Below are 20284 nucleotides of genomic sequence, written 5' to 3'. Positions count from 1 at the left end.
TATATGGTTTGTTCCCTCCCAGCAACCAGTTCTGCTAATGCCGTCATTCCGACCAGTTCTGGCAATGACGTTATTCCGACCAGTTTTGGCAATGCCGTCATTCCGACCAGTTTTGGCAATGCCGTCATTCCGAGCAGTTTTGGCAATGCCGTCATTCCAAACAGTTCTGGCAATGCCGTCATTCCAAACAGTTCTGGCAATGCCGTCATTCCGACCAGATTTGGCAATGTCGTCATTCCGACCAGTTTTGGCAATGACGTCATTCCGACCAGTTTTGGCAATGACGTCATTCCGACCAGTTCTGGCAATGCCGTCATTCCGACCCGTTCTTCTTAACCACATCATTCCGACCAGTTCTTGTAATGACGTCATTCCGACCAGTTCTTGCAATGACGTCATTCTGACCAGCTCTTGTAATGACGTTATTCCGACCAGTTCTGGTAATGACGTCATTCCGACCAGCTCTTGTAATGACGTCATTCCGACCAGTTATTGTAATGACGTCATTCCGACCAGTTCTGGCAATGACATCATTCTGACCAGTTCTTGTAATGACGTCATTGCCCACTGGGCTCCTTCTTTAGCTGACCTTTGACCCACTGTCTTTTGGAATCATGGACTGACCTTTATTTGATTAATAGATTAATCTCTTTATCCTTTCTGATTTACTTTCAAAGGGGCAGAAAGGTGAAAAGGTGAGTACAGTTATATTTAGTTACTTCTAGCTTGGTGATTAAATGAGATATTTGGACTTTATGTTTCCCTCTCTTTTTCTCTGCCTGTCACTCACAGGGAGATGGCTCTGGTAATGGTGGACTGGTATGTTCTACACCACAATTTAATTAAGTCATCTATTCATCCAGCCATTCAATTAATCATTCATTCATTCAGTCATTCATCAATGTATCAGCCATCCAGCCATTCATTGTCATTCATTCATTCAGTCATTCATCAATTTATCCAGCCATCCAGCCATTCATTGTCATTCATTCATTGCCATTTATTTATTCATTCATCTGCCATAATTCCATGACATTTGTTTGATTACAGAGACTCCAGCAAAACACTGCAATGTTTGAGTCAATTGGCCTCAAGTCCAAAGGAGAGAAAGGAGAGAGAGTAAGTGGTAACTCTCTCATCATACATTGTCTATGTAGGCTATCATCTACACACACTGATACAGTAGAGTTCTGTGCCCTTGAGCAAGGCACTTAACCCCCACTGATACAGTAGAGTGCTGTGCCCTTGAGCAAGGCACTTAACCCCCACTGATACAGTAGAGTGCTGTGCCCTTGAGCAAGGCACTTAACCCCAACTGCTTGAAGATCACTGCCCAGCGGCTGGTCCTGTGCTGCTCCCAGCCGTGTGCGTGCGTGCGTGTGCGTGCGTGTGTGTGCGTGCGTGTGCGTGCCTGTGTGTGTGTTTGATTGTTTGTTTCTTTGAGTATCCGTGTGTCAGAATTGATGATGAAAGTTGACAGAATCGCTGCTATATATTCTTCTGTAGCATCTGACAGTTAGGCATTCAACAATCTGTCTTTGTTTGGTCCTATAATTGTGTTTTAATAAGCCATTTTATACACAGAAGATCTCTGCTAAACACAGTCAAGCTGTTCATACACAGAAGATCTCTGCTAAACACAGTCAAGCTGTTCATACACAGAAGATCTCTGCTAAACACAGTCAAGCTGTTTATACACAGAAGATCTCTGCTAAACACAGTCAAGCTGTTTATACACAGAAGATCTCTGCTAAACACAGTCAAGCTGTTTATACACAGAAGATCTCTGCTAAACACAGTCAAGCTGTTCATACACAGAAGATCTCTGCTAAACACAGTCAAGCTGTTTATACACAGAAGATCTCTGCTAAACACAGTCAAGCTGTTTGTACACAGAAGATCTTTGCTAAACACAGTCAAGCTGTTTATATTTCTCTCTGTGATCAGCGATAACTTTGGAACGAAATGTACTAGAAATACAAAGTAGCTCATGTCTGTAATTGAACAACCCACTGGGCACACACTGGTTGAATCAACGTTGTTTTCACATCACTTCAATGAAATGACGTTAAACCAACATGGAAAAGATGTTGAATAGACATCTGTGCCTAGTGGGAAGTGAAGGATAAAAAGATGTTTAAAATTCAACGCTAGATGACTGTATTATAGGCTACATAATGTAGGCCTAAATATTTAAATAATATTTAACTACATGTTCAGTTAACGGAGTTATATTAGTAAGCTAAGCTGTCTGTAATTTATATATATTTCATGATGTGTAAGAACGTGTGCAATGATGTGCCAAATGAATCTGTGATTGAGTGTAATTACTATAGGGTAAGCATTAGAATAAGCTGCCTCAATATTAGCAGCCATTAGGTGATAATATAGCTCTAGGAGCTGACCCATTGTCAGTATTGTGGAATAATTCTAATGTTAAGGTAAGATTTTAATGGAGAAAGCTGATCCGAGAGCAGTGCTGCCTTTCTTTCCACCCTATCAGTATTGACACATGCTCCAACGACGCACTTAGCGAGTGTTTTTTCTGCGTGGTGTTTTGGGAAATGCATGTTAAACCGTTGGCCGTTGTAGGAAAGATGCATCGTTAAAACATGGGAAGCCTAAATTCCATTGCTTTCGGGAAACCGGGCCCAGGATAGCACACCTTCCACCTCCACTCAGCTTAGCGCCAGGCATAGCAAATCAACAACAATACAATGATCCTATTGATCTCAGTGTGTCCTCAGTGTTCATTGATACTGGACTTCACATAGAAACAGAGATCAAATGTTATATTTGGGTCAGTACTCCTTTTTCAATCTTTCTTCTTGGTTGTGTAATGTGTTTTTATGACGTGAAGGTGTGTAGTAGAACAATGATAGTGGAATCAAAACAGATACAGAAGACAAACAGAAAAGAAAAAGGGAAAACAAATCTGTGTTGTGTATTTTTTGGCACTGTATTTTTTTCATTTAACAGGGACTTCCTGGAACAGATGGTGTCCCCGGGTTGCCAGGACGACCAGGACGAACCGGACCCCCAGGTTCAGCCGGACAACGGGTAAATCTAACAAAGAAAGAAACAGTCTTGTTGTACTCTGAGTGTTCAAAACATTAGGAACACCTTCCTAATATTGAGTTGCATCCCCTTTTGCCATCAGAACAGCCTCAATTTGTCAGGGAATGGACTCGACAAGCTGTTGAAAGGGTTCCACAGGGATGCTTGCCCATGCTGACTCCAATGCTTCTCACAGTTGTCTCAAGATGGCTGGAAGTCCTTTGTGTGGTGGTCCAGTCTTGATACACACGGGAACCTGTTGAGCATGAAAAACCCAGCATCGTTGTAGTTCTTGACATATTCAAACCGGTGCGCCTGGCACCTTCTACCACACCCTGTTCAAAGGCACTGAAATATTTTGTCTTGCCCATTCACCCTCTGAATTGCACACACACACAACCCATGTCTCAATTGTCTCAAGGCTTAAAAATGGTTCTTTAACCTGTCTCCTCCTCATCTACACTCATTTGAAGTGGATTTAACACATGACATCAATAAGGGATCATAGATTTAACCTGGATTCACTTGGTTAGTCTATGTCATGGAAAGAGCAGGTGTTCTTAATGTTTTGTACAGTCATTGTATCGGGATGATGTATTGGACTGTTATGCACCGTTACTGTGTGTGTGTGTGATTTACATTTTTTAAGGTGCTTCTGTGTGCCTGTCACCACAAAGTAAAGTTATTCTAGGAATTAAGCTTAAGCCTTCCATTGTGCAAAACTGGTTGAAATGACAGTTTTGCTCACAGCTTATTAACTACATTTGAATTTATGCCACTTATGTAAATGAGATGTTTCTAATGCCAGTTTTCTCTCTGTTTCAGGGTTTAGAAGGTGTTCCAGGTGATCTGGTATGTTCAATGTGCTTATGGAGGCAATGTTTATTAGTGTCTAGTAGTGTACCCATAAGCTCAAACTCTATTCCCAAGTTGGTGCACTACTTTTGACCAGGACCTATAGGGCTCTGGTCAACACTAGTGCACTGCAGTATATAGGGAATAGGGTGCTTTTTAGGATGCAGACCCTAGGTCTTGTTCTTCAGAATGACTCATAAGGCCATTAATGCCTGTGTCTCTGTTTTCAACTTGTTCTCTACAACTCTCCACTTTTAATCCGTCATAATAAAACATGTCGTTACTAATCATAATGCCATGCACTTTGAGTGACAGTTTTCCATAATACTATGATTATGCTGACACCTGTGGGCACATGAAATTAAGTTTCTCAGTTTTATTTCCTAGCTTAAACTGTTGAATCCGTCGTCTCCAGTTTTCTGAGATGTTTCCCTCAAGGCTCAACGTTTGTGGGGGTTGAATTGGTTCCATAACGGTGAAACCAACGGTTATTTCTGACACCATGCAATATTAAACTAGCTAGCTTTGGTGAGCAATGACCAAGTGTGTATTCATTCAGCCATCTTTATTCAAAACTTTATTTCCCGTGGCTTCAGGTGGCTGCCTAATCATGTCATTACACTCATCCTTTTATGATTTCCTGTCAGGTGATCTAGTGTGTCATTGTGAACGCTGTCATGTATCGATTTTAATGTTATTTTCTGTAATCACAGGGGCCTCCTGGTATCACTGGTCCAAAAGGCCAGAGAGGAGAGAGGGTAAGTCCAACCGAACAACATGAGTCTGGAAGCAAGTAGATGTTATAAGAAATGTTAGGATTATCTGTGCAATATAAAATGTAATGCTAACCAATAGGGTCATGTGATTAAAGCGTTAAGTTTGAACTCTACCTATAGACCTTCCTGCCTTCATGCCAAACCCTTAGTCGCCTGTTTTTATCTTCAAGTTTTAGATAATCATACTACGAGTTCACCACAAGGGGATATTATGTGACCTTTGACCTCTCTCTGCCAGGGGGAGCCTGGGTATGTTATAGGGGGCATAGGAGACGGGCATTATGCTCCTGGACGAAAGGGAGAGCCTGGATCATCAGTGAGTATTCACAACACAGATCCTAAAACAACTTTGTTTACAAAGGCTTTATAAAGGCCTTATAAAGGGATATACACGTTTCATAAAGGGTTTGGAAATTGTATTACCTGAAAAAACTTTTTGTTCGTTCAACATAAATAATTGATACTACATGCTTCCTCTGATTAAGGAATACAAATGATATGGTTGTTGTTTAATGTCCTATCCTGCTCTGATAAAAGGGACCCCAAGGGGCTCCGGGTGTACCAGGGGTCTCTGGACCCTCAGGCCTGCCTGGACAGTCAGGTTCACCTGGGTCCTCAGGGATATCTGTTAAGGTAAGACAGACAGATAGTGCAGGTAGATCTTACATACTATTATTATTATTATATCACATAATAATAATCGTTCAACAAGACTGTGACCCCATTTTGAGTTTTCTGTATGTTATGTGTGTTGATGTGTCATTCAAAAATACATACTACAAGTATCATGTTGTCAGCACACAATGGAAATAATATTGGGGATAAAATACATCCCTGAGGGACTCCGTTGTAACCAGTTCATATGATAAAATGTCTTTCACATTGACCTTCTGTGGCCGGTCACTTAACAATCTTAAATGATATGGGTTTCACAACATTGATTGATTTGATGTGTTTATGTTCTATTCTTCCCTTGCAGGGGGAACATGGGGAGGCAGGTGCTAAAGTGAGTGGGTGGTTCCTTTCTCCTTTCTTTTCTTCAACAGTATAGTTACTGCTTTGGGTCAAGGGAAGATGGAGCTTGCTAAGTCAATGGAATTCACCTAAATTGGAATGAAAAACTGGCACGGTGTTGATATGAATAGAACAATGCTGCCAGGATTATGAATTAGTTTTAGCGATCGCATTTTAAACACACATTTTGGGCTTTGCTGACAATTCTAGAAATGGGTGTTGATTTTTCAAAACTAGTATTGGGTCATGTAGTGCCTTTAACAGGGCTACTTTGAAAAAGAGCTTCCTGTCACGACAGGACTCACCTGGATAAATACAAAAGAAATGAATACAAGTCATTCATGCTACATCTATGTTTAATATTGCCCAATAACTTGATAAATGCAAATTTAACCTCTTTTCCTTGCTGGTATGTTATTAATTAAATAACATTAGTGTTTTGTGATGTTTTGAAAGGGTTTGCGTGGGAAAGCAGGGGCCAAAGGAGACAAAGGAGATCATGGTAAAGATGTAAGTGTTTAGTTTCTGTTATGCAGCAAGCAGCCTAGCGATTAGAGTGTTGGGCCAGTAACTAGTTTGAATTCCAAAGCCGACAAGGTGAAAAACCTGTCAATGTGATCTTGAGCAAGGCACTTAACCCTAATTGCTTCAGGGTTGCCATTGATAATTTCAGACACTGGCCATGAAACAAGTCTCTGATGGTGTCTCAGGGAGAGACATCACTTTCTGAATAGGACAAATATAAGCACCCACCAAACTATGATGATTAATTATGCTCAGTTTGTGTTAATTAAACTATAATACCACATTGCTATTTCTAAGTATTGGCTTTTAGTTCATGTGTTGTTCAATCTTTCTTCCTTTCCTTGTTGTCTGTCTCAAACCAGGGCCAAGCAGGGTTACCTGGTCCCATTGGAATTGATGGTGTTCCAGGCTTCCCAGGTCAAAAGGGATATAAGGTAAGAGTGTCCTTCACCAAGAAGTTACAGTATACCTGAAGGGACATTATCTTGTGGTTTCCTCTGTATATTTGAATGAAGCCACAGCGAATATCATATTTGAATACTATTGGTTTATGTGGGTATCATACTGCATGTTGATTTGATTACGGTTATGATAGGATTCTGATTGGTGATTTGTGCTGTTCTTCCCAGGGAGAGGAGGGGATCGGGGTTCCCGGTGTCCAGGGGCCTCGTGGAGAGCCAGGGGAGAAGGTACAAACAGTTCATACATGGACTCATCAACATGAAGTGTGTGTATCGCTTCACCTCAATTGTGTAGTTTGTTAGTCACGTATTAGCTAATCATTGGTTTAACTTTGTCTTGCAGGGAAATATAGGCCTATCAGGACCTGAGGGACTAAAGGTACTTCATTTATGTTAACACTTTGATTTGATGCTCAAACAACATAGGAACTCTGCAAACCCGTTGGACTGCAGTATGGACCTAGTTATTCACACCATTGAAGTATCATCTTTGTTCTGTCTTTCTAAGGGAGATGCTGGTGTTCAAGGGATACAAGGGGTTGTCGGACCACGGGTATGCATCAACTTTATATTTGTTTATATTGGATACACATACAAAAGTGGAGACCATTATCATGTACTTTATATACAGACTTTCGTAATTAAATTATTCCGGCTGGATGGTTTCTCTCCAGTGGTGTAAAGTACTTAAGATAAAAATACTTTAAAGTAATACTTAAATCGTTTTTTTGAATATCTGTACTTTACTTTAGTATTTATATTTTTGACAACTTTTACTTTTACTTCACTACATTCCTAAGGAAAATGATGTACTTTTTACTTCATACATTTCCCTGACACCCAAAAGTACTCGGTACATTTTGAATGCTTTGGAGGACAGAAAATTATCCAATTTGCACACTCAAGAGAACATCCCTTGTCACCCCTACTGCCTCTGATCTGGCGGACTCACTAAACACAAATGCTTTGTTTTTAAATGATGTCTGAGTGTTGGAATGTGACCTTGGCTATCCGTAAACTAAAAAACAAGAAAATTGTGCTGTCTGGTTTGCTTAATATAAGGAATGTTCCATTATTTGTATTTTTACTTTTGATACTTAAGTATATTTTAACAATTACATTTACTTTTGATGCTTAAGTATATTTAAAACCAAATACTTTTACTCAAGTAGTATTTTACTGGGTGACTTCACTTTTACTTGAGTCATTCTATTAAAGTATCTTGACTTTTAATCAAGTATGAGGTGTGAGTACTTTTTCCACTACTGTTCCTCTCCTCCTTTAGGGGAAGAAGGGAGTGAAAGGCATCCAAGGGGATAAGGTCAGTTAAATCCACACTGATTTGCTCTACCGCTCATTACGCCACCTCATATTGAAATATTCTCTGAATAATTAATAAGAGTGGTGTTTCATCAGCTGATTAAATGAGAAAATCTATTTATTTCAGCTCCAGGTCAATCACTGGGCTGTGTATGGCTTAGAATGTGATCAGATCCATTAAGCTGTGTGTGTGTGTGTGTGTGTGTGTGTGTGTGTGTGTGTGTGTGTGTGTGTGTGTGTGTGTGTGTGTGTGTGTGTGTGTGTGTGTGTGTGTGTGTGTGTGTGTGTGTGTGTGTGTGTGTGTGTGTGTGTGTGTGTGTGTGTGTGTGTGTGCGCGCGCCCGTGCATCTGTTTGCATACGCCAGTCCGAGCACAAGCCAATGAAGTGCAAGTCCCCACCTCATAACAGTTATCACATCTCCTGCTACGATAGATAGTATGTTTTTACTCTACAGTCAGGTGTGTGAGTAGCTCATCAGATTATGATCATGGTGATAATGTGGTGGTAATGTTATGGTTATGTCTCCTACAGGGCGATCGAGGAGAGGTGGGGCCTATGGGAACACAGGGAGTGACAGTGAGTATAACCAGCCATTACAGAATCAATCATTACCACACTACCAAACCTGGGCTGTGTTCATTTGAGCATGCAGAAACAGAAAACAAAAATGAGTGTTTCTTACTGGACAAGTCCGGGTAGTCCCTCTCCGTTTCAGTTTGTCTTCCATTTGGTGCCTATTGAAGACGGCCTCGAGTCTCCTGACTTACAGTCTGTAGGGCTTTTATGGCTTACCCTCCCTTCACAAATCCTCTGGTTACAAATTTGCTCTCTTTATCCTTCAAATCGCTTGTGTTGTAACTTTTCATTGAGAAAGTTTGCAACTAGTTAGGTGAACCCACTTCCCCTGCCCTCTCCCTCCACACATTATCTGTGTGAAGGAGTGTGTCTACCTTAGGGAAATTAACCCAGCTGATTAGATTGAAGTGGGCAGCCATCCTCCTCCAACCTGTCCAGCCATGGGCTACATCGGCCTGCTAATAGACGACTAGTAAAGGCCCAGTGCACTACTTTTATTATTATTATTAATATGTTTTTTTTTATTCTGATTTTTCAGGGGGTGCTGCAGAACCCTCAGCACCCCTACCTCCCACGGCTATGGGTGTGTCAGGACTAATGGTCTATCTGAGAAGGTCTTGCATCACTAAGCTTTAATTCAACCTAATTGCAATGTGCATAATAAATACAGGAGGTTTATCTCAAATCATCATCATCATTATCTCAAATTTATCTCAAATTATTACCTTCTGAGTTCCATTATACAGTTCCTTCTGAGTTCCATTATACAGTGCCTTCTGAGTTCCATTATACAGTGCCTTCTGAGTTCCATTATGCAGTGCCTTCTGAGTTCCATTATAGAGTGCCTTCTGAGTTCCATTATGCAGTGCCTTCTGAGTTCCATTATACAGTGCCTTCTGAGTTCCATTATACAGTGCCTTCTGAGTTCCATTATACAGTGCCTTCTGAGTTCCATTATACAGTGCCTTCTGAGTTCCATTATGCAGTGCCTTCTAAGTTCCATTATACAGTGCCTTCTGAGTTCCATTATACAGTGCCTTCTGAGTTCCATTATACAGTGCCTTCTGAGTTCCATTATACAGTGCCTTCTGAGTTCCATTATGCAGTGCCTTCTGAGTTCCATTATACAGTGCCTTCTGAGTTCCATTATACAGTGCCTTCTGAGTTCCATTATGCAGTGCCTTCTGAGTTCCATTATACAGTTCCTTCTGAGTTCCATTATGCAGTGCCTTCTGAGTTCCATTATACAGTGCCTTCTGAGTTCCATTATACAGTGCCTTCTGAGTTCCATTATACAGTGCCTTCTAAGTTCCATTATACAGTGCCTTCTGAGTTCCATTATGCAGTGCCTTCTGAGTTCCATTATACAGTGCCTTCTGAGTTCCATTATGCAGTGCCTTCTAAGTTCCATTATACAGTGCCTTCTGAGTTCCATTATGCAGTGCCTTCTGAGTTCCATTATGCAGTGCCTTCTGAGTTCCATTATGCAGTGCCTTCTGAGTTCCATTATGCAGTGCCTTCTGAGTTCCATTATACAGTGCCTTCTGAGTTCCATTATACAGTGCCTTCTGAGTTCCATTATACAGTGCCTTCTGAGTTCCATTATACAGTGCCTTCTGAGTTCCATTATACAGTGCCTTCTGAGTTCCATTATACAGTTCCTTCTGAGTTCCATTATGCAGTGCCTTCTGAGTTCCATTATACAGTGCCTTCTGAGTTCCATTATACAGTGCCTTCTGAGTTCCATTATACAGTGCCTTCTGAGTTCCATTATACTGTTCCTTCTGAGTTCCATTATACAGTGCCTTCTGAGTTCCATTATACAGTGCCTTCGGAAAGTATTCAGACTCCTTGACTTTTTCCACATTTTGTTAGGTTACAGCCTTATCCTAAAATTGATTAAATAGTTTTTTTCCTTCATCAATCTACACACAATACCTCATAATGACAAAGCTAATTAAATATATATATGTATATATATATATATATATAACATTTACATTTACTCAGTACTTTGTTGACGCACCTTTGGCAGCAATTACAGCATTGAGTCTTCTTGGCTATGACGCTACAAGCTTAGCACACCTGTATTTGGGGAGTTTCTCCCATTCTACTCCACAGGTTGGATGGGGAGAGTCACTGCACAGCTATTTTCAGGTCTCTCCAGAGATGTTTGATTGGGTTCAAGTCCGGGCTCTGGCTGGGCCAGTCAAGGACATTCAGAGACTTGTCCCGAAGCCACTCCTGCGCTGTCTTGGCTCTGTGCTTAGGGTCATTGTCCTGTTGGATGGTGAACCTTTGCCACTGTCTGAGGTCCTGAGTCCTCTGGAGTAGGTTTTCATCAAGGATCTCTCTGTACTTCACTCCGTTCATCTTTGCCTCAATCATGACTAGTCTCCCATTCCCTGCCACTGAAAAACATCCCCACAGCATGATGCTGCCACCACCATGCTTTACCGTAGGATGGTGCCAGGTTTCCTCCAGATGTGACGCTTGGCATTCAGGCCAAAGAGTTGAATCTTGGTTTCGTCAGACCAGAGAATCTTGTTTCTCATGGTCTGAGAGTCTTTAGGTGCCTTTTGACAAAACTGAGAAGTGGCTTCGTCAGGCCACTCTACCATAAAATCCTGAATAGTGGAGTTCTGCAGAGATGGTTGTCCTTCTGGAAGGTTCTCCCATCTCCACAGAAGAACTCTAGAGCTCTGTCAGAGTGACCATCTGGTTCTTGGTCACCTCCCTGACCAAGGCCCTTCTCCCCTGATTGCTCAGTTTGGCCGGGCGGCCAGCTCTAGAATGATTCTTGGTGGTTCCAAACTTAATCCACTTAAGAATGATTGAGGCCACTGTGTTCTTGGGGACCTTCAATGCTGCAGACATTTGTTGGTACCCTTCCCCAGATCTGTGCCTAGACAATCCTGTCTCGGAGCTCTACGGACAATTCCTTTGACCTCATGGCTTAGTTTTTGCTCTGACATGCTGTGTCAACTGTGGGACCTTGAATAGACAGGTGTGTGCCTTTCCAAATCATGTCCAATCAATTAAATGTACCACAGGTGGACTCCAATCAAGTTGTAGAAACATCTCAAGGATTATCCATTTCAAAGGGTCTGAATACCTATGTAAATAAGGTATTTTTTATATATTATTTTATACATTTGCAAAAAATTCTAAAAACCTTTATTTGCTTTGTCATTATGGGGTATTGTGTGTAGATTGCTGAGGATTTTTATTTTATATAATCAATTTTAGAATTAGGCTGTAATGTAACAAAATGTGGAAGAAGTCAGGGGTCTGAATACTTTTCGAAGGCACTGTTTATGTTTGGAAAAGTATGAATAATTTCAGTCAAGCATTTGCTCCAATGGCTGATATTGACTGACATTAATATTATTATTTCAATTGGCCAATTAACACTGTAACCCATAACAAATAAATATGAATGTTGTCGAAATGTACCTTTTTATGACTCGTATGTTATGAGTAGGCCTATGTGTTCTTGGCTATCATGTTATATGATCTAGATTTATTTTAAGCCTTTTCCAGAAATTAGAATTACACCAAAAATGAAAGCAATTGTCTGAGGATGGTGCTGGACCAATTGTCTGAGGATGGTGCTGGACCAATTGTCTGAGGATGGTGCTGGACCAATTGTCTGAGGATGGTGCTGGACCAATTGTCTGAGGATGGTGCTGGACCAATTGTCTGAGGATGGTGCTGGACCAATTGTCTGAGGATGGTGCTGGACCAATTGTCTGAGGATGGTGCTGGACCAATTGTCTGAGGATGGTGCTGGACCAATTGTCTGAGGATGGTGCTGGACCAATTGTCTGAGGATGGTGCTGGACCAATTGTCTGAGGATGGTGCTGGACCAATTGTCTGAGCATGGTGCTGGACCAATTGTCTGAGGATGGTGCTGGACCAATTGTCTGAGGATGGTGCTGGACCAATTGTCTGAGGATGGTGCTGGACCAATTGTCTGAGGATGGTGCTGGATCAATTGACATAAAAAGAAAAGGGGACAGTTTCATGAAAAAGCTTCAAATCCAGGTCATGTGACATGATTAACCAAAACACAGGGCCCTAGTTATGAGATTTGAGGACCTTATTTAGCAAGATATATTTCTTTTCTGTATAATAAGTTCAGGTAAGTCTGTTATGTGTATTGTTCAGGATATGAATAGATATATTGTCCTCCGCTCTCTCAGGGCTTTGCGGGGGCTCTTGGCCAGAAGGGTGACGAGGTGAGTATTCATGGAGTGTGAGTGTTAGTGTGAGTGTTAGTGTGAGTGTTAGTGAGAGTGTTAGTGAGAGTGTTAGTGAGAGTGTTAGTGAGAGTGTTAGTGAGAGTGTTAGTGAGAGTGTTAGTGAGTGTTAGTGAGAGTGTTAGTGAGAGTGTTAGTGAGAGTTAGTGAGTGTTAGTGAGAGTGTTAGTGAGAGTGTTAGTGAGAGTGTTAGTGAGAGTGTGAGTGTTAGTGTGAGTGTTAGTGAGAGTGAGAGAGGTAAGTAAGCCTTTGGTCTCACTCCACAGGGACAGAGAGGAGTTCCTGGTGACCCAGCCAAAGGGGTAATGTTACAATACCAAATAATTATCCCTGACTATATTTACCTAAATACATGCTTTATACACAGTACTATCAAATCCTGCATAATATTATGCTTACTCTCCGTTTCATCACAACAGATCCTTGGTCCCACAGGAAAGAAGGGTACCAGGGTAAGTGGCTTATTATTGTTTTAGTATTTTTAACTTTAGGTAAAACCTGCAAACCCTAAGGTGCCCCTAACCACACATCTGCATTACAACAAACCCTAAGGTGCCCCTAACCACACATCTGCATTACAACAAACCCTAAGGTGCCCCTAACCAGACATCTGCATTACAACAAACCCTAAGGTGCCCCTAACCACACATCTGCATTACAACAAACCCTAAGGTGCCCCTAACCACACATCTGCATTACAACAAACCCTAAGGTGCCCCTAACCACACATCTGCATTACAACAAACTCTAAGGTGCCCCTAACCACACATCTGCATTACAACAAACCCTAAGGTGCCCCTAACCACACATCTGCATTACAACAAATCCTAAGGTGCCCCTAACCACACATCTGCATTACAACAAACCCTAAGGTGCCCCTAACCACACATCTGCATTACAACAAACCCTAAGGTGCCCCTAACCACACATCTGCATTACAACAAACCCTAAGGTGCCCCTAACCACACATCTGCATTACAACAAACCCTAAGGTGCCCCTAACCACACATCTGCATTACAACCAACCCTAAGGTACCCCTAACCACACATCTGCATTACAACAAACCCTAAGGTACCCCTAACCACACATCTGCATTACAACAAACTCTAAGGTGCCCCTAACCACACATCTGCATTACAACAAACCCTAAGGTGCCCCTAACCACACATCTGCATTACAACAAACCCTAAGGTGCCCCTAACCACACATCTGCATTACAACAAACCCTAAGCCATCGTATCCTAACAGTTAAAGTGCTGTTAATTGGTGGTGGGAGTATTCTCTCACAACAAGGACCAAATCCCCAGGCCTGCCTGTCAACAAACAACACAATTACATTTCTGCTTAGTGGCCACTGGGGACTCATGGATTACCCATGATACACCACAGAGATGGCTATTTCCTCTCTAGATGTAGTCGTCCAAGATCTATTGTTAAAAGTTAGAGTTTAAGGAGGGGCTCTTCAGATCTTTCTTTGTTAAAACAACACGTCAAAGGCCCCCTTGGTTGCTAAGCTGCTTTTCATTGTTGTTCTGTAAGTGGTTGTAGTGTTTATTGATTGTCCTGTGTGTCTGTGACTGTCTGTGTTGTGTTTATTGATTGGCCTGTGTGTGTGTGTGACTGTCTGTGTTGTGTTACTCAGGGTGACATTGGTCCCATCGGTCCGACTGGACCCCAGGGAGTAAAAGGGGTCCAAGGAGTCAAAGGAGAGAAGGTAAACCACACAGAATAGTGTCATCCATCTTGTCATTACCTCAGGTTCCACCATAACCCATTTCCTAACCTGAAATTCACCCCTACCCAGCAGACATAACAATCACATGGTCAACATAACAATCACATGGTCAACATAACAATCACATGGTCAACATAACAATCACATGGTCAACATAACAATCACATGGTCGACACAACAATCACATGGTCAACATAACAATCACATGGTCAACATAACAATCACATGGTCAACATAACAATCACATGGTCAACATAACAATCACATGGTCAACATAACAATCACATGGTCGACACAACAATCACATGGTCGACACAACAATTACATGGTCAACATAACAATCACATGGTAGGTTTAACAATCACATGGTCGACACAACAATTACATGGTCAACATAACAATCCCATGGTAGGTTTAACAATCACATGGTCGACACAACAATTACATGGTCAACATAACAATCACATGGTCGACACAACAATTACATGGTCGACATAACAATCACATGGTCGACACAACAATTACATGGTCAACATAACAATCACATGGTCGACACAACAATTACATGGTCAACATAACAATCACATGGTCGACACAACAATTACATGGTCAACATAACAATCACAGGGTTGATACAACAGTCACATATAACATATTATTGTGTTGTGACGGCCGGATAGAGAAACAACAGTGTTGTGTGTGTGGTCTGTCTGTTGGGTTTCTACAGGGTAGTCCTGGGTTCGGCATTCCTGGACAGCAGGGACCAAAGGGAGAAAACGGTGAAAGGGTGAGTGCTTCACTACCGGTGTGTGTCATTGGTCAGATGGTTGTCTGATTAAATCACCATGGGAGCATACTGTTCTGGACATTTCCTTTTCTTTGATAGGATCTTCTGTCCTGCACCTGATAAGTTAGATATGCATATTTATCGATTTTTTCTATTGGTCAGATGAGCCATGATGTACTCTAGGACAGGCTGACATGTTTGATGCGTTTGTTGGTCTCCTCCACCTTACAGGGAAATGTTGGCTTGTCTGGGAAACCTGGACCCAAGGTAAATAACTTCTCTCAGTCCACTTTACATGCCATCAATATCATTACATTGTAGGGACATTTTAGAGATATTCAAATAAAAAGTACACGCAGCGTGTCAGTGATTCCATCTTTACAGGGGCACGATGGCTCTAAAGGGGCAGGGGGAACTGTTGGGGTCCCCGGGAATCCTGGAGCACCAGGACTAAGAGGTAAAGATGTAAGTAAATCATGACTGGCTGTTATTGCAATGATGTGTGTGTGTGTGTGTGTGTGTGTGTGTGTGTGTGTGTGTGTGTGTGTGTGTGTGTGTGTGTGTGTGTGTGTGTGTGTGTGTGTGTGTGTGTGTGTGTGTGTGTGTGTGTGTGTGTGTGTGTGTGTGTGTGCGTGCGTGCGTGCGAGCGATAAATGGGATCAATACATTCACATAGTTCTTCAAACAGTCAGCATGGGTTAGATGACACTATTGGCGTGACAATTATCCTTGTTTATAGGGTGTGCCTGGAATCAAAGGAGAATCAGGACTACGGGTGAGTTCATGCATCTGTATCCGCTGGACAATATTTAAGCAATAAGGCCCGAGGATGTGTGGTATATGGCCAATATACCACAGCTAAGGGCTGTTCTTATGCACGATGCAACGCATAGTGCCTGGACACTGCCCTTAGCCATGGCATATGCAGGTAGCCTAGTGGTTAGAGCGTTGGACTAGTAACCAAAAGGGTGCAAGATCGAATCTCCGAGCCGACAAGGTACAAATCTGTCGTTCTGCCCCTAAACAAGGCAGATAACCCCATGTTCCTAGGCTGTCATTGAAAATAAGAATTTGTTCTTAACTGACTTGCCTAGTTAAATAAAGGTAAAATAAATCAAATAAAAAATAATTATTGTCCATATATCACAAACCCCAGAGGTTCCTTGTTGCTATTATGAACTGGTTACCAACGTAATTAGAGCAGTACAAATAAATGTTTTGTCATACCCGTGGTATACGGTCTAATATACCATGGCCTTCAGCCAATCAGCATTCAGGGCTTGAACCCCCCAGTTTATATTTCAGTATAGTCTCCTTGTATGTAACTTACCGTAAATGCAATGAAACTTCTGCCAATAGCTCTGAACCTCTATGGCACAGGGTAATTCACTCGCCATGTTACCTCTGGTTTACTGGTTCAAGCCCCAATCCTGCTGTTCCTCCTCAATCGCTACAACAGCATTATATTTAGACACAGCACCTACAGCATATGATTGGATACAACACCCACAAACATGCGGTGAGTCACAGTTTTTCTCTCTGTTATGAATGCTTTCTCCTCAGGGAGAGCAGGGACCAGCGGGTGAGCCTGGTGAGAGAGGAACAAGGGTAATGTCTCCATGTTCTACCCAACTCTTATAAAGTTTGAAATATGCTGCACTGTTGCTTGGAGTGGATATTTCTTGGCTTATCCTCACTCTATACTGTGACTGTAGGGCCCACTGGGGTTACCGGGACGACCAGGGGACCCAGCAGAGAAAGGAGATACCGGGAACATTGGTTTGCCTGTAAGCATTGTCTGACTTTACTATCAAGCGCCATTTTGTTTGTAAAACTTTATTAGTCACTGTCAAAGATACAAACCTGATTGATTTGAATTGCTCGGCGTGGTTGGATATGTTCAGCGATATGATTTGCTCTTTGTTTCAGGGAACGGAGGGAAAGAAAGGAGAGCCTGTAGGTGTACATTCACAACAACATGACAGACATGTATCACTGCATGCAGCGGTTGACTGACTCTCCATCACACTTGGTTTAGGTCAATGTCTCACGTCACTGACTTCGCCCATTGTTCAGGAACATCAACACTCTTGTGTTTCTAATTATATTCCTAGCCTGATAAATGCACAAATGAAAAATCCTAGCTTTATTAATCATGTTATGTTCCCCTTGAGTGAGTGTTGCATCTCCCATCAGTATTGTGATGGTGATGCAGGACTGCTCAGCTAGCATGTGTTTACTAGCCACTAGTTGACCGCACATACCTCTTGTTTTGTTCCCATGGTCTCGCCTCTGAAGGGAAAACCAGGACCTCCGGGAGGCGCGCAAGTAAGTCCATCATCCGTTACCTCTTCAGAACAACTTTCCATGAACTCAGCCATCCCTGGCAGATGGAACCAGGGAGAAGATGCTTGATGCTCCTAGAAGCCCAAGGGGTTAGATTATATATCCAGGGAGTTAGATGAAAACATGTGATTGAACATTAACTTTTTTGGGTTGGTTCATTTAGTTTCATATGACTAGTCCATCTTTAATTTAACCCTTTCAAGACCCTTTATGAAGAGGACTGGACTTGTTTCATATTTCTGTTGTGTTTGTTCCCTCCAGTTCAGTTCAGACAACAATATCCTGACTAGGGTGATCAAGGTGAGATAAGTGGAATCCACGTCATCGGCATGACATGGATCACTGTATAATAGATTTATATGTACTTAATCACAGTATAATAGATGTACTTTATCACAGTATAATAGATGTACTTCATCACAGTTTAATAGATGTACTTAATCACAGTATAATAGATGTACTTTATCACAGTTTAATAGATGTACTTTATCACAGTATAATATATGTACTTCATCATAGTATAATATATATACTAAATCACAGTATAATATATATATACCTAATTACAGTATAGTAAATGTACTTCCTCACCGTATAATAGTTGTACTTCATCACAGTATAATAGATGTACTTAATCACAGTATAGTAAATGTACTTCCTCACCGTTTAATAGATGTACTTAATCACAGTATACTAGATGCACTTCATCACAGTATAATAGATGTACTTAATCACAGTATAATACATTGACATGTATTCCTATTGTTCAAGCTCTTATCCAGAAGTACCCTTTTCTATTCTATACTATACTATATTATTTTCTATTCTATTTGATTATGCTATTTTCTATTCTATTTGATTGAGGCTGGTGTGTTTTCTCATCTATCAGGGTGAACCAGGACATCCCGGAGAGCCCGGTCTCAGAGGGGAGACAGGTCTGCCTGGACAAAGGGTGAGTGTGATACTTAGAGGTCACAGGTCATGTTTGGCAGGTCATGGTAATAATAGCACTGTATTATTCTCTCTGTAGGGTCCTGATGGAAAACCAGGATCTCCAGGAACGGTATGACCACATGAGTAACAATGAAGAGCTCTGTCGCTAAGTTGTGTCGCTAAGACTTTTCAAACGTTCTGTGAACAGGCTGATAGAAGCTATGTATGTAATACCCACAACGTTGAATGACCTCTAAATAACTGTGACCTACAGGGTGAAGGTTGAGGGCTTATATTGGTATTACATTGTTGTAACTGATGTTTACATCTGACCCCTGATAACATGTTTGACAGGGAGGGTCTGGGTCAGGGAGAGATGGTCTGGATGGGTTACCAGGAAAACCTGGATCCAAGGTTTGGACACCTCATTCCACCACACTCACTTCCTTTCACATCTGTTGTTGTTATTCTAATGTGAACACACACAAACATACACGTACATAGACTAGATGTATTGTTGTAGTTTGTCAGCATAACAGAACCATTATCACAGTAAGAGTTCACATTGACAAAATTGGGTGTTGATCGTTCAATCCATAAAAAGTTGTAGCAGATAATCAAGGTGTTGTGCTTTGAATGGTTTCCTGTCTGCAGGGTGACCCAGGAAAGACAGGCGAGCCAGGAACGGTGAGTGCAGTATTCATACTCTTTGAATAAACACATTTTGCTCTAATTCCTTTAATCAGATGATAACTGCAGTCCTACAGAGCTACAGGGTGTGTTTAAAGCCCAGCTCTGATAAACCTGATTAAACAAATTGTGGTTTAAATTAAAGACCGTTGTTAGTTGGTGATCAGTTGATTCAGGGAGTGTTACTGCTTGGTGAGACAAAACCCTGCATTGGCTGTGGTTCTCTAGGGCTACAGCAGTTTCCCTCTTGCATTACACTACATTACATTGATTGATGATGTGCATGGACTAACCAAGTACTTCAGAAGACGTTTTGGGTTACGTTGGGATTAGACAGTCAAACTAGCTCACAATAGTTATATTCTTCAAGAATCTCTCAGCAGAAACTTGTCACAGGTTCTCCTACTGTCTAGGGTATTGGTGATTACAGCCTATTCAATGAACATTATGTACTAGCAATGTTGTACTAGGTTGATGATTGTTAGTCATCCATGAGTCATTTAACAATATCATAATGTATACAGAGGGCAAGGAACCCCACTTATAGATGGGAAACGTGTGTGTGTGTGTGTGTGTGCGTGCGTGTGTGTGTGCGTGCGTGCGTGTGTATGCATGCGAGTGTGTGTGTGTGTGCATCCGTGCGTGTGTGTGTGTGTGTGTGCGTGCGCATGTGTGCGTGCCTGTGTGTGTCGGTCTGAGCAGAGGGGAGAGAAAGGAGACCAAGGCAGGGTGGGGATTGCTGGAATGCCTGGTTTACCTGGGACCCCAGTGAGTATGTTTCTGTCATCATCATAACATACACATACAGTAATTCAATTTGACATGACATAATATACAGTTGAAGTCGGAAGTTTACATACACTTAGGTTGGAGTCATTAAAACTCGTTTTTCAACCACTCCACAAATTCCTTGTTTACAAACTATAGTTTTGGCAAGTCGGTTA

At 41.6% G+C, this 20284-nt stretch overlaps 2 protein-coding genes across 2 annotated transcripts; both read left to right on the top strand.

The window, feature by feature from the left end:
* Nucleotides 1–1055: 1055 nt before the first annotated feature.
* LOC139392956 (collagen alpha-3(IX) chain-like) lies at nucleotides 1056–7085 on the top strand. Its single transcript, XM_071141267.1, has 11 exons — nucleotides 1056–1119; nucleotides 2980–3060; nucleotides 3883–3909; nucleotides 4626–4670; nucleotides 4927–5004; nucleotides 5226–5321; nucleotides 5668–5694; nucleotides 6159–6212; nucleotides 6590–6661; nucleotides 6857–6916; nucleotides 7032–7085. Exons 1-11 carry the CDS (start codon nucleotides 1072–1074, stop codon nucleotides 7083–7085), a joined length of 642 nt encoding a protein of 213 aa, XP_070997368.1. The 5' UTR covers nucleotides 1056–1071.
* Nucleotides 7086–7123: 38 nt separating this feature from the next.
* Nucleotides 7124–20183, top strand: LOC139393163 (collagen alpha-2(I) chain-like). The gene is made up of 21 exons (XM_071141561.1): nucleotides 7124–7241; nucleotides 7974–8009; nucleotides 8541–8585; nucleotides 12792–12827; nucleotides 13115–13150; nucleotides 13268–13300; nucleotides 14492–14563; nucleotides 15312–15371; nucleotides 15603–15638; nucleotides 15756–15836; nucleotides 16111–16146; nucleotides 16935–16979; nucleotides 17087–17158; nucleotides 17301–17327; nucleotides 17670–17699; nucleotides 17979–18017; nucleotides 18607–18669; nucleotides 18748–18780; nucleotides 19005–19064; nucleotides 19305–19337; nucleotides 20043–20183. Exons 1-21 carry the CDS (start codon nucleotides 7143–7145, stop codon nucleotides 20133–20135), a joined length of 1065 nt encoding a protein of 354 aa, XP_070997662.1. The 5' UTR covers nucleotides 7124–7142; the 3' UTR covers nucleotides 20136–20183.
* The last annotated feature ends 101 nt before the right edge of the window (nucleotides 20184–20284 follow it).

Source organism: Oncorhynchus clarkii, chromosome 33, assembly GCF_045791955.1.
Source record: "Oncorhynchus clarkii lewisi isolate Uvic-CL-2024 chromosome 33, UVic_Ocla_1.0, whole genome shotgun sequence".
NCBI lineage: Eukaryota > Metazoa > Chordata > Actinopteri > Salmoniformes > Salmonidae > Oncorhynchus > Oncorhynchus clarkii.
Note: the sequence above shows the minus strand (reverse complement) of the source record. Positions and strands in the feature narration are given on the sequence as shown.